General features: G+C 33.2%; 1 protein-coding gene across 1 annotated transcript; it reads left to right on the forward strand.

Annotated features, from left to right (window-relative positions):
- Positions 1-1,118: 1,118 nt before the first annotated feature.
- On the forward strand, positions 1,119-13,302 carry LOC123691307 (CD63 antigen-like). The gene is made up of 5 exons (XM_045635634.1): positions 1,119-1,537; positions 1,620-1,808; positions 3,879-4,049; positions 11,237-11,467; positions 12,818-13,302. The coding sequence occupies exons 1-5, from the start codon at positions 1,475-1,477 to the stop codon at positions 12,884-12,886; spliced, it is 723 nt and encodes a 240-aa protein (XP_045491590.1). The 5' UTR covers positions 1,119-1,474; the 3' UTR covers positions 12,887-13,302.
- Positions 13,303-14,166: the final 864 nt, after the last annotated feature.

Below are 14,166 nucleotides of genomic sequence, written 5' to 3' on the forward strand. Positions count from 1 at the left end.
GTATTTCTATATAAATATTTGGTGTAATTAAAATAACAAGTATCTCTATATTTTTGATTAATAAAATATGTCTGATAAATTCTAAATATCTTCATTTATTAATTATTCACGCAGAAGTGAATTTACATATTAACAATTGGGTAAAGTATTCAGAAACGATGTTTCTTCAATACGTGTGTAGGTACAACACCAAGAATTGTGCAATTTTAACATTACACAACACGGTTAAATGAAAAGCATTACAGGAAGGCGATTTATTCAATACATTGTAGGTACCTAGGTAGCATACAATACGAATTATAAAATTTTAGAGTGCTGTAAAAGTTTCATTTATATTATTTAGTAAATTTAGTCTGTGTTTAACACAAACATTAATTTTATACCTACTTTCCTCAATCTAAATATGGTAAAAAATATGATTTAGTTTAGGCGCAGAATAATAACTACTAGCTAGTTTAGGATAATTATTTTTTTAAACGACAACTTTAAATAAAAACATATTTTCATTTCCCCGCTCATGGTGGTAATGTGAAGATTATTTTTAAATTTTATGTTGTTTTCAATAAAGTTAGATGTAGCCTGTAAGTTAAAAACAAAATAAAGTGGCAGCTTGTGTGTGTGTGTGTGTGTGTTTTATTTAATTTATATATTATACTAGTGGTCCGCCCCGGCTTCGCCCGTGGTACGTATTTAGTATCCTATATCCTACTCCTGGCTCTAAACTACCTCCCTGCCAATTTTCAGCTAAATCGGTTCAGCCGTTCTTGAGTTATAAGTGGAGTAACTAACACGACTTTCTTTTATATATATAGATTAATAATGATGTATGTATTTGAGATATTTTAAACACTTAGTTATAAACTATAAAGGCTAGTGGCACCAGGAATTGCTATAAATTCTTTTGTTTCTGTAATTTTGATTTTTTTATAGGTAACACATAGAGTACCTACCTACAGTAATTTACCAGAATAGAGTATTACCGAATCGACGAAATAAATTCCGTAATAAATAATGATTCCACAACCCTGTTTATTACAGTGTTCTTGTCTTCACGCATAATTTCAGACCGGTTAAGTTTTCAATTATATATTATATCATTTATTGTACTCGTTTGAACCTTTGAAACGGTATTTTAATTAAACAACGTAATATAGAAATATATAAACTTAACAATTTGAGGACTTGACTAATTTATCAGTAGTTACATAAAACTAAAATAAAAATGTAAGAAATTGTCTTGTACCTAATACTTTTAAAGAGATTAATATCGACTCAAGGTTCGAAAGCAGCAAGGTTACGTCAGATATAAGTATGTTTTCGAATTATGGAAAATCAAACGACAGAACGGGTGCCTCGGGAAAGATAAATCCGCTTGTTTTCCTTATCAAGATTATTGGTGCGATAAAAATATCCGAGCCAAACACAGAGCTATAGTCTATTACTTATCACGAGGGTGCTGCGAGCGTACGTCAGAATGTTAGGCAAAATCTTTACTACAGTTAAATATACTTTAGTTTCAGTGAATTTTCTTTTCTTGGTAAGTGTAAACGTGTAAATATAATAAAGAACATGTGAAAATTATTCAGTGAATATACGAAGTGAATTCGACCGTGTTTCAGATAACGGGCATAATTATTTTGGCCGTTGGTAGTTCAGTTCAATCTGCATACAATGGCTACCACCAATTCTTATCCGAGCGGTTCTTTTCCCTTCCCGCGTTTTGTGTTGCAACGGGAGTCATCATTTTCCTCATCGCCTTCGCCGGGTTCTATGGAGCCTTCATGGAAAACTATTATGTGATAATGGTGGTAAGTAGCTGCTCTACCACAGATTATAAAAATATTATCTATGGTTCCAAATGTGAAATGAGACGGTATTTTGTTTAATAATTGAACGTTAATAGTTGACGCGTGTTCCAATTTCTAAATGCCAGACTATTCTATTTTAAATTACTATTAAGAATATCTCTATGACGATGTTTATTATAATATGCTTGTAATATGTATCTTAGGGATTACTGATACTCTGATAAATGATTTCACAATTCTGGCTGTATTCAGAATTTGTTTTAAAGAATGTAGAAACTACAGAGCAAGTAACATACCTAGTAGTAGAAACCATATATTTTTTTCTTATCTCCGTTGTGTTTATAATGTTTTATGAATTACCCACGCTGATAAATATCCTTTAGAATCAATAGTAACTGCTGGTTTCGTCCCCATAAAAATTCCAATAAAATATAAGTAACCTATTTATTATTCAAGGTCAATATATAATAAGTATCTATTTGTTTACAACATTTTAACTCACTAATAATCTTGCCTTTTTAAATATGTATTTCTTTAGATACGAGTAGGTATATACAATAAGGTATAGCATAGGATTTTTAAGTAAAAATCGAATAAAAATAAACCAAATCTTTGGGAGGCATGAAGAAAAATTAATAATGCATCATTTATACTTAATAAAGCTGAAAATTTTGTGTTTGAACGCGATTATCTCAGGAACGATTCCATCCTAATTCCGATTTTAAAAATTCGGCTATAGAACTTAGATGGCCCATGTATCGAGGAAGGCGTCACGCTAAGACCAATAGGAGCCGACTGCCGAGCGGTACAAACGGGTAAAACCGCGGGCACAGTGGTAGTTTGTGGCTGTGCATATAATGAACAAGAACTTAGGACGGTAATACATTTAATCGACCCACTTTCTCCGCTAATGTATATGAAGCCAAACAAATCAGCCTTCGTGTTGGATTTCATTGAAACCCAATAATTTTCTAATGTCGCAAGCAATATAAATACAAGGATGATTATAATACGTAATTATGAATACTTTTTGTGTCAATAGTCATTTTGACAAATGAATTACTTTTGACCCTAAGGGCGTTTGTCCACTACAAGGAATTTTACGGTCCGGCATTCCGATTTTTTACGGTCCGGTATGGCACGCCATTAATCTAAGTACTAGCTTGTGCACTATACGTAATTTTACTGTCCGACATTTTACTTTTCCCTATTCCGGATGGTTTTTTGTGTCTACGAGTCGCTGTAGGTATAATTGTTTTCGAATGCCCACTTGCTTGGATTTTACTCTTTTTACTGCATATTCCAATTGAAAGCAAGCTCTTGTTTTACTTTCTTTTAGTTGGCAATGAGATTTGAGAAGTCCGTATTGTTATTTTATATACATTGACCAAGAATTGACCTATAATTATTATCTAAGTAAGTGTTGGTAAGTTAAAGTTCAAGTGGGAATAGCTTTAGCTCCTCGTCACCGATTAAAATAAATAGCACGCATTTTAAATCTCTTACGGAACTTTACTTTTTATTATAACGAAGTAATATAATATTTCACCTTCTATATATTTTACTCTTGTCTTGTAAAATGCAAAAACAATAATTTATGATAGCATTATACCGCCAAACTTCCTTGAACTGTACCGCACTGATCCGAGTAAAGACGGACAGGTGCACAAGCAATTCATCGGTTTTTTCATGCCACACCGGACCGTAAAAAATCGGAATGCCGGACGGTAAAATTCCTTGTAGTGCACAAGCGCCCTAACCAATTAATTCTATCAATTATCGGAAAATTGCATATAAGTATTATGTACCTATTTGATAGTTATTGAGTAGGTTGATGACTTTCACAAATATATAATTATTAATTATTTATTTAACAATTTGTTGTATATAGTTAACTACCATACTAATTATAAAAATGGGCATTAGAATTTATGGCAGAGCAAGCAAAGGGTAAGAAGTCTGTAACCTGATGTTCAAGGATCACTATCTCCCAAAACGTTGGCTATAAACAATTTGTCATAGCTACTAAAATGCAAAAAATAATCTACATACACAATTTTATGTTTACAGTTCATTGGAGGTATAATAGTGATGTTCGTTTTCCAACTGTCCGCATGCATTGCTGGTTATGTTCTGAAGGGAAATACAGTGGCCCTTGTACAGAAGGAACTGTTGAACACAATGGATTTATACGGCCCTAACTTTGAGGTCACGAAACTATGGGATGAAGTGCAGAAGGATGTGAGTAGCATTGTGAAATTTGTTACTACTTATAATATAGTCTATACGTATATATATAAGATAATTATTATTACTTGTAGCGATCCATACTGCAAAGTGCATAATATGGGAATTTATTTCTTAAAAATAATATCGTCCAAATGCAGTCCATTGCGTCGAACAATCGAACAGTAAAATTACAGTATTTATGACAGCTCGGCAGGTAGAGACAGTGATGGCTGCCATTTCATGCCGGATATTTTCTTTTAAATGCTCTAGAGAAGTTGGTTTGTTGGCATACACTTTAGATTTAAGATGGGGGTCCACAAGAAATTATCGAGAATAGAAATTAGCGAGGAATTATTGGCCCTTACTTTTTTGAAGACGAAAGGGGGCGTGCAGTTACAGTAAATTCAGAGCGCTATGTAAAGATGATAGACGAGTTTTTAGTCCCTGCACTGCAAAACTTTCCTGGCTATAACCAGAGAACATGGTTGGAGCAAGACGGACCTACATCACACACATCCAATATGTCTTTACTTCGAATTCATGAAATTTTCCCGGGAAAATTGATCTCTAGGAGAGGTGATATAAATTGGCCTCCACGCAGCCCTGATTTAACTCCTATGGACTTTTTCTTGTAGGGGTATCTTGAATCTAAAGTGTATGCCAACAAACCAACTTCTCTAGCGCATTTAATAGAAAATATCCGGCACGAAATGGCAGCCATCACTGTCTCTACCTGCCGAGCTGTCATAAATAATTTTACTGTTCGATTAAATGAGTGCCGTGAACGCAATGGACTGCATTTGGACGATATTATTTTTAAGAAATAAATTCCCATATTAGGTATGCACTTTAATAATAATTAATAAACAATTTTTCAATACACCGCTTACTTTTTTTTTATTCATCCACAAAATATAAACTTTCTTTTAAGACACCCTGTATTATGATAGTTTTCGTACATCCTTTTTAACGTTCTAAAAGTAAGAGGACTGAAAAATATATATAAATATATATATATATAAATATATATAAATATATATATATATATATATATACCGTATCTCTACGTTGACGGCGTGGTGGGGCTTGTGTGTTTCGATGACTCTTGGGGCTAAGCCGGTAGAGCTTCTCATGCCGGAAAGGTCCAAGACGAGATACCAGACAAAATGAGATACAACCCAATCCAAGGTGGAACAGCAAACGCCGAGGGATGCATGGCTAAGGGGAGCTTAGTCACAAGTTTGCGAACTCCGGAGACCAGGGAAAATCCGGTTTCAATTACCCTTACCATGGTGAATGCGGGGCTCTGCCATGGTGGACCGATTGTCCCTAGCTACTCGTGGGAATCAAATGAAGCGTAACAATGGGAAACATAGTAGTTATATGGCAGGGGGGGATAGCCAGGATGCGACAGCATCACATGTAAGACGTAGTACTAGGTTAAGATTAAATAGAGTAGGGAGTATAGAAATTAGAAGTAGGTCTTCAAGTGTAACAACAGATGAATTGACAGATGATACTTTGCAGAGTAGGGATCTTTCTCCCACAAGCTCAGCCGGTACATCGGAGTCGACCACAGATACATTAAACGAGAATTCGAAACAAAAGTGGTCACGTTCTGAAATTTACGAATTACTATACTGTTATTACATAGCTAAACGGGGAGGCCCAGGTTATATTAGAAGATTAGAGAAAATATTTAAGGATAGAAATGCGGACAATCCCAAAAGTCGAAGATTCACTGGATACACGCTTTCAAATCAAATACGAAGTATACTAGCCCGGCAGAAAATTTCATTAGAAATTCTTCAAGAAATTCAACATAGAGCAGAACATACACATTTAACAAATGACACTCACATGCACTGTACACTACAAATGACACACAATACACTATATACACAAAATAATGAAGGTACAGACAATAGAGAAGAACCTTTTCAAGTAAGTAATACACAACAACAACAAGTCGATGATACTTTGCGGAATAGAGACATAATACTCACGAATTCCGCCGGTACATTGAACATCACCACTGAATTATTAAATAAAGATGCAAGAATTAAGTGGACTCATACTGAACTACAAGAACTTATGTTTTGCTACTACAAAGCTAAAGCCGAAGGGCCTGGTTACATAAAAAGACTCGAAAAACTCTTTAAGGATAGAAACTTGGATACTAAATTTCAAAAATTTACCGGTTACACATTATCAAATCAAGTCCGTACCATATTAAAACGACAAAGTATCTCAACCGAACTACTGAACGAAATTAAGAGTAGGGCAGAACAAACAACCGAGTCATCATTTTTTAATATCCATACAACAACACTTTCTGAACATAATAATATACAAGTTGATGGAACTTATACAACTGGAAATAGTACACAAATTACACATCCAGTAGAAAACGAAAACACATACATACAAGAAGCAAACATTACAATAAACCAAGAAGCACAAACACCTGACATAACAGTAAACGAAGATTTGGACCCTTTAATTCTTGAATTTTTGCAAACATTATCTGAAACCAAAGAAACCACAATAGAAAGGAGGGCATTACTACCTAAACCTAAATTTAATAAAACATTCATAAATAACCTAAATAAAATAAATAAATACCTCCCGTATATCCTTGAAACAAATCAATCATTGCGTGAAATAAATAATATTATATATGCGGCCGCTACAACTTTAATACATATAAATCAACAAAAATCATATGTTCTTCCGGATGTATCTAGACCAAAAATAGACCCACCTTGGAAAAGACGAATAAAACGTAGGATAGATGACATAAGAAAAGAATTAGGATGGTTCGTAGAAATAAAATCAGGTGTAAGCAGTAGAAAAATGATAAAAATCAAAAGAAGTCTTTTTGAAAAATACAGGATAATTAATGAAGGAGATTTGGATTATAATGTAGAGATATTAAAACAAAAATTGAAAGCTCAATCCGGTAGGCTAATAAGATATGATGCTATAAATCAAAAGAAAGTTCAAAATTCTCAATTTACTGAAAACCAACATAAATTTTTTAGATCACTCAATAATAAAAAAAATGTACCTGATAAAATTCCATCAAAAGAAGATATAGAGAATTTCTGGGCATCGATACTTTCAAACCCTATAACATACAATAAAGAAGCGCCGTGGATCGCTGACATACACAATTCGGCAGACGATTATGAACAGCACTCATTTGAAGAAATTAGCGAAGATAAAGTGAAAGACGCAATTAGAAAAACTAAGAATTGGAAGACACCAGGTTTAGACAAAATTCAAAATTATTATTTAAAGACCCTAACAAACACACACAAATACATAGCCAAGTTATTTAATCAAATTTTAAAAGGTCAGGAGCCGATTGAACAATGGTTTACTACAGGTCAAGTAATTTTAATACCAAAAAATGATAATACACAGGATCCGAAAAATTGGCGCCCAATAGCGTGTTTACCGACTATGTACAAAGTGTTTACCTCCATAATAGCTAACGAACTGTATACTCATTGTGATATAAACAAATTAATAGCACCGGAACAAAGAGGATGCCGAAAACGCACGCGTGGGTGCAAAGATCATTTAATGATTAACAAAGCCATACTGGAAGATGCACATAGAAATAAGAAAAATTTAAGCATGGCATGGGTAGATTACCGAAAAGCCTTCGATAGTATATCACATGACTGGCTATTCAAAGTGTTGGAGTTTTATAAATGCCCAGCTGCTATCGGAGACTTTCTTAAAATAGTAATGCCTATGTGGAATGTGGTCATGACAGCTCGTGGTTTGAATTCCTCAGTAACTACTGATCCGATTCGTATTCGCCGAGGCATATTCCAAGGGGACTCACTATCTCCCCTTCTTTTTTGTTTAGCTCTCAATCCAATATCACAAATCCTCAATAGATATAATAATAAAGGTTACAAGCTAAAGGACGATACTGTAATTAATCATTTATTGTATATGGATGACTTAAAAATTTATGCTAATAACGAAATCAATCTTAGAGTTTTAATAGATAGTACTGAAATTTTTACGAGGGACATAGGAATGGAGTTTGGACTCAATAAATGCAATATTCTTCATATGGTAGCTGGGAGAAAAACGGAACATTATGGAAATGGACACTTGTTATTGAGCGGAGAAGAATTTAAACATTTACAGGCAGATGAAAACTACAAATACTTAGGAATTAATGAAGCAGGAAAAATAGATCATCATACAATTAGATTACAAATACAACATGAATATTTTCGACGAGTCAAATCCCTAACGTCTTCACAATTAAATGCAAGAAACTTACTCAAAGCCATAAATATATACGCGGTACCTGTCTTACTTTACACTTTCGGAGTCATTAATTATAAAACATCGGACTTAAGAAAAATAGACGTGAAAACGAGAAAAATTCTAGCCATGAAAAAAGCACAACAACAAAAAGCTGAAGTTGAAAGACTCTATTTACCACTAGAACACGGAGGTAGAGGATTAACATGTCTAGAAACTCTGCATAAGACCCAAATAATTAAATATAAAACTTATCTTGAAAATGAAACCGATCGTATTATCAAAGCTATATTTAATCATGACAAAACCAAAGAAAAATATTCAATAGTTAAGGAAACGCAAATTAACTTAACGGAAATAGGATTAAATCAGTTTGAAATTTACAGAGACAAGCAATTAAAAGAAGCAATAATTAGGACCAGAATTACAAAAATAAAAGCAAAACCATTGCACGGCCAGTTTTATAGATCAGTTTTAGACAAGGAGAATATAGATAAAAATCAATCATTTAGATGGCTTAATAAACAGAAAGTATCCCCATCTTTAGAATCATCCATATTTTCTATTCAAGATCAAGCGGTGATTACGAGACAGCATGAAAGAGATATATTAAAGAAAGCAGTAGATGGTAAATGTCGATTATGTGTAGTGAAAGATGAAACAGTGCAACACATAATATCGGGATGCGAAAAATTAGCTGGAACTTATTATATAAAGAGACACAATAATTTAGTACAATATATATTTTGGGCGCTAGCAAAAAAACACAATATAGAAGTTTCTAAACAGTGGTGGCTAGAACACTTGACACTACCTCAGGTGAAAGAAAATATGACTGCGAAGATAATGTGGGAAATTCCAATACAAACAGATCAAACAATAGTACATAATAGACCGGACATTATATATATAAATAAAACAGATAATAAAACATATTTAATAGACATAACAGTACCATCAGATTATAATATAGGACCAAAAGAAATAGAGAAATTAAGCAAATACCATCCTCTTAAAAATGAAATAGCCCGGCTATGGAATACTTCTGCAGAGATTATACCAGTAGTGATAGGAGCAACTGGAATCGTTGCTAAGAGTATAAATAAGTACTTAGATAAATTAGACGCGAACATCAACATACAAATATTGCAAAAACAAGCGGCTATACATTCAGTCACTATCATAAGCAAGGTGCTAGGTAACACAGTATTTATAAATAGAGATTCCGAACCTCCTCTTCCTTGAGGGTCTCAGGGCGGGAGTTAGGAATAAAAATAATAAACCGAGCTACAGCTCGAGTAGAAAAGTTTTTCAAAACCATAATATATATATATATATAAATTATGAATCAATATAAAACATTAAATAGAATAGTTTTTTTAGATGAATCATTGGTGATTCATTGTTATCTTATTATATACACATATGTATATGAATAACTGAGTCGGTATTTATTGATATCTTTTTATCAAGAGCTAATGAAAGTACGATATCAAATATACCTAACAAAGAACAATATTCTCTGCTTCACCAAATGTGAATTTTTTCATGCTATGAATATCTACTTTATAATGATAACAATAATAACTAATTGAACACAAACATATTACTATCATTAAATATTTAGTACTAGCTTCCGCCCGCGACTCCGTCCGCGCGGATGTCGGTCTTCGCGTGGATGGTTTATTTCTCCATTTTGAGTAACCCTGACAATTAAACATCTTATAAATATCTATTGGACCCAAATACGGCTAGGCCTATAATAATACGCAACGTGTGTTCGCGGTTCTACAGAACAGAGTCTATAAAACTAAAAAGTTAAGATTAATTTTTTTCTACGTATTTTTCCAGGATAAAAAGTATCCTATTTTACGCCCAGGATAATAAGGTATAATTATACCAAGTTTCATCGAAATCGAACCGTTAGTTTTCACGTGATGCCTTCACATACATACAGACAGACAGACAGACAGAGAGACAGACAGACAGACAGACAGACAGACAAAAATTTTTTTAATCACATATTTGGTTTTGGTATCGATCCAGTAACACCCCCTGGTATTTATTTTTTCAATATTTTCAATGTACAGAATTGACCCTTCTACAGATTTATTATATGTATAGATTTGTAGATAAAGAATAAAACAAACTCCTACCTACATTTAAAACTACCTGCACGTGTTATTAATTATCGTTCAAAGAATTGATCATGTTGTGTGGTATAATAAGATAACACGCGCCTTGTGTCTAAGCACCCTACTGCCCGCACTATCTATTGAAACGTTAGTCAAAATATATCGATTAAACACGCTGTTTCCCAAAGTTAAAACGTACCTAACTCATTTTTGGCCGGGCTAGGTGTGAGTTGATGGGAATGTGCTCACTCACTATATATTTGCAAGCAGGCAAAACCTACCTAATGTTGTGAAGAGACAAATAAAGTTATATTTTATTTTATGTGAAGTATCCACTACACCACAGTTATAGCAACCTTATGCATGAGCAAGATGCCGTACCAACTTCAGTTTGGGGATTACTCCATACCTATGTTACACTCAAAACTCACTGCCGATCATAACTATTGCTGACTGATTTTAGCAGGCAAAAATGACTGGCAATAACTTTTGACTGTGACAAATACGTAACAAGGTGCATTGGAGACGGAGTAAATACGTATAATATGTTAAATTGTTAAAATGTTAAATTAACACGTAACGTAACTAGTAATTGATTAAGCAAATATGTATGCTCATATTACCAAACCTATATATTTTCATGCCATTCCTTCACGATACTAGAATGCATTATGCTCTAAAGAATTCACAATTTTCCTAAATTACCCCACATCCGAAATTCCCCTAATGTAGGATTATTTCCCTAAAATACATCGTTAATGATTCCAGTTCACCTGCTGCGGTGTCCTCAACTCGAGTGACTGGATCCAGCACCTGAACACAGAAGACACTCTCGGTGTGCCCGTCAGCTGCTGTAAGCACCCATACGGCACCATACAGACCTTGACCTGTAATACCACGATCGCGTACGGTGTTGGATGCTCTGATGCGTTTGGAAGCTGGGTCAAGTCGCACGCTGGTACTATTGGCCTTGCTGGGGTGTTCTTAGTGGTGATGCAGGTTGGTCTTGTTTTCTGGATTTGTTAGACATTAAAATTTGTACTGATTTCGGGGGATTTCGATTGTTAGTCAGTGTAATTTTTTTGATCCATAAAAAAACACTTGTAAAATCAAGTGGAGCAAAGCAGTTCTTTTATCTATATTTAATTTGTTACGTTATTAGCTATCCTAACAAGTAACAACTACACAACAACTACAAGTAAAAATGTAATATTATTATCTATAACTAAATAAATACTTAGGCTTTTAAGTTTTCGTTCAAGAATATTTTGCTCATTAGTTAGCTATGGATTTTTCTTATTGTTGCTGCTGAATATTGAATAATAATATAAATTAATTCAGTCTGACAAACACAGTATATTTTTTAATACAGTTATTGTCTTGTGTATATAATATTCACTTAGAAGTTTCAAGCAATAAAATAGGTTACTCGGAAACACTTTTTGGCGGAATTCGACAAAAATTGCCTAATAAGCAATTAATAAGGAAATTTTAATTGGCTTTGCGAATAATATGAATTATTTTCGGGAAATTCCAACATGAAGTGCGTACCTATAAAAATGTGTACCTACTTACTGATTATATAAATATAATATATATCTATAAGAAATAAATAAATAATTTACAGAATACTATTTTCCAATTCCTACTTAAAATCTTATCAATAGTCTTATTGTAAATAAATTTTGCTAATTAATTATTATTGATGCACACACGCACATTTACTATACCTGCATCTATACTAATATTACAAACCTGAAGGGTTTGTTTGTTTGTTTGAACGCGCTAATCTCGGGAACTACTGGTCCGATTTGAAAAATTCTGGTGTTAGATAGCTCATTTATCGAGGATTTATCACGCTATGACCTACAGGAGTGGAGCCACGGGGGTGAAACCGCGCGGAGCAGCTAGTATAATATACGCACACGCCACACACACACGTGACTTATCGTCTTATTTTACGCGTCATCAGCTAATACAGTGCCTCTATATTTGGATTATTTTAATTTTTAGATCATTAATAAATTTTCATTTAAAACCTTCCTCGACGGCTTTTTCGCGATAAATAAGAGCTAGCGCGCAAGAGCAAATTTTGTCTCCGCAACTATTTTGTCTCTCCCATCAACTATAAGGGGAGTTGCGCCGCTACGTGCGCGCACCCCAATCCCATAGAGTTGATGGGAGAGACAAAACAGTTGCGGAGACAAAAGTTGCTCTTGTGCGTGTTTGTACGGTTACAATTAACCTTCTTTTATTATAATAATGTTAGATATCTCTTGGTGTCTAGTAATTAGGATATCTACAAAGGTATCAATTTAATTTTTTTACTTAAAAATTATTTTGTTTCAGGCTTTAGCGGTGGTTGGAGCGTTATGGCTGGCGAACATAACGCGGCAAGAGAGAGAATTCCCTAATTAGATAATAATATGTAGATTATATAATAATTCATCAAAATAATTATTATTTAAAGATATATGGAACCCGATTGTTTGAAAACTTTTGACAAATGGCTGTAAAAAGAAAATGTTTTACTTTGTCTATGATTTTTTATAGTTACACTTTTACACAATTAATAAGAAATTGCACTAAGCTGTTCGTAAGTACTGAAATGTTAAAAAAAATGTTTTTACGTAAGGACAATAGTACATATTATAGTATTACCTACATTCAAAAACATAACCCATTTTTAGCGCGGTCGGGTATTATTGTGTGATGTCTTGTTGACTTTATTAATAAATAATAATCGAGTGATTGTTTAGTCATTATTTAGAAATAAATTAAAGATATTTTGTGTTCCACTATATAAATTATTGTTGTGTTTTAAAATTTTAATGTAAATAAACTAATTAAGACAGATGTTCGATATCATTTTTTCTTCGTGTATACATATAAAATTCCTTATTCTTAGTTTATTGGGTGTAAGTATAGTATATTAGTATCTACTATTAATATAAAATATGTAAGTACCTTTTTTACATTTAAGAAAATATTTTTCCCTACTACGAACTATGATTAGTTTGTCATAGGTAGATGGCGTTGTGTAAAAATAAGTTTCTTCGTCTAAAATATCCTGTGAAAATATCGTTCCACATTTTCCTTCAATTTTAGTTTTATAGCAATCACTCTGAATTATGTTTAGTTGTTAAATACACTGGACTCACAAAAATTAATTCCGTTTTTGTGAACACATTCTTAAAAAAAAAACATAGGTAATAGTGTCTAACTGTCTAGCTCTTTGAAAATAGCATTTATCTATGCTATATAAGAGGATTAATATTCTTTTTGTTTTATACAACACCTCTTACTTCTTTTAGGTGATAAATGCACGATAATTTTGTTAAAATTCATGAGCATTATTAGATATAAGCGATAACATAGTTATCGTATCACTGTTAATAATAGCTACCACACAATGCAATTCACTATTTTTTTCAAAAATGTTGTTCAAATTCAAGTTCTAAAGAAAAATTTTAAGGATTAAAATTATAAGGTAAGTCGCGAGAATAATTTGTTTGGTATTTTGTTTTATGTGTATTGTTTTCACATAAATCACAGAAAATATTATTGATAACTGACGAGCAGTGGATAAGCGGTTAAGACCTCGGATTTTAATCAAAAAGTCGACGGTTCGGAACGAGACGAGCTTGCCAAAACTTAATTTATTGGTATATACTATCCACCTCACTACTCCTCCAGGA

The sequence above is a fragment of the Colias croceus genome, chromosome 4 (genome assembly GCF_905220415.1).
Source record: "Colias croceus chromosome 4, ilColCroc2.1".
Lineage (NCBI taxonomy): Eukaryota > Metazoa > Arthropoda > Insecta > Lepidoptera > Pieridae > Colias > Colias croceus.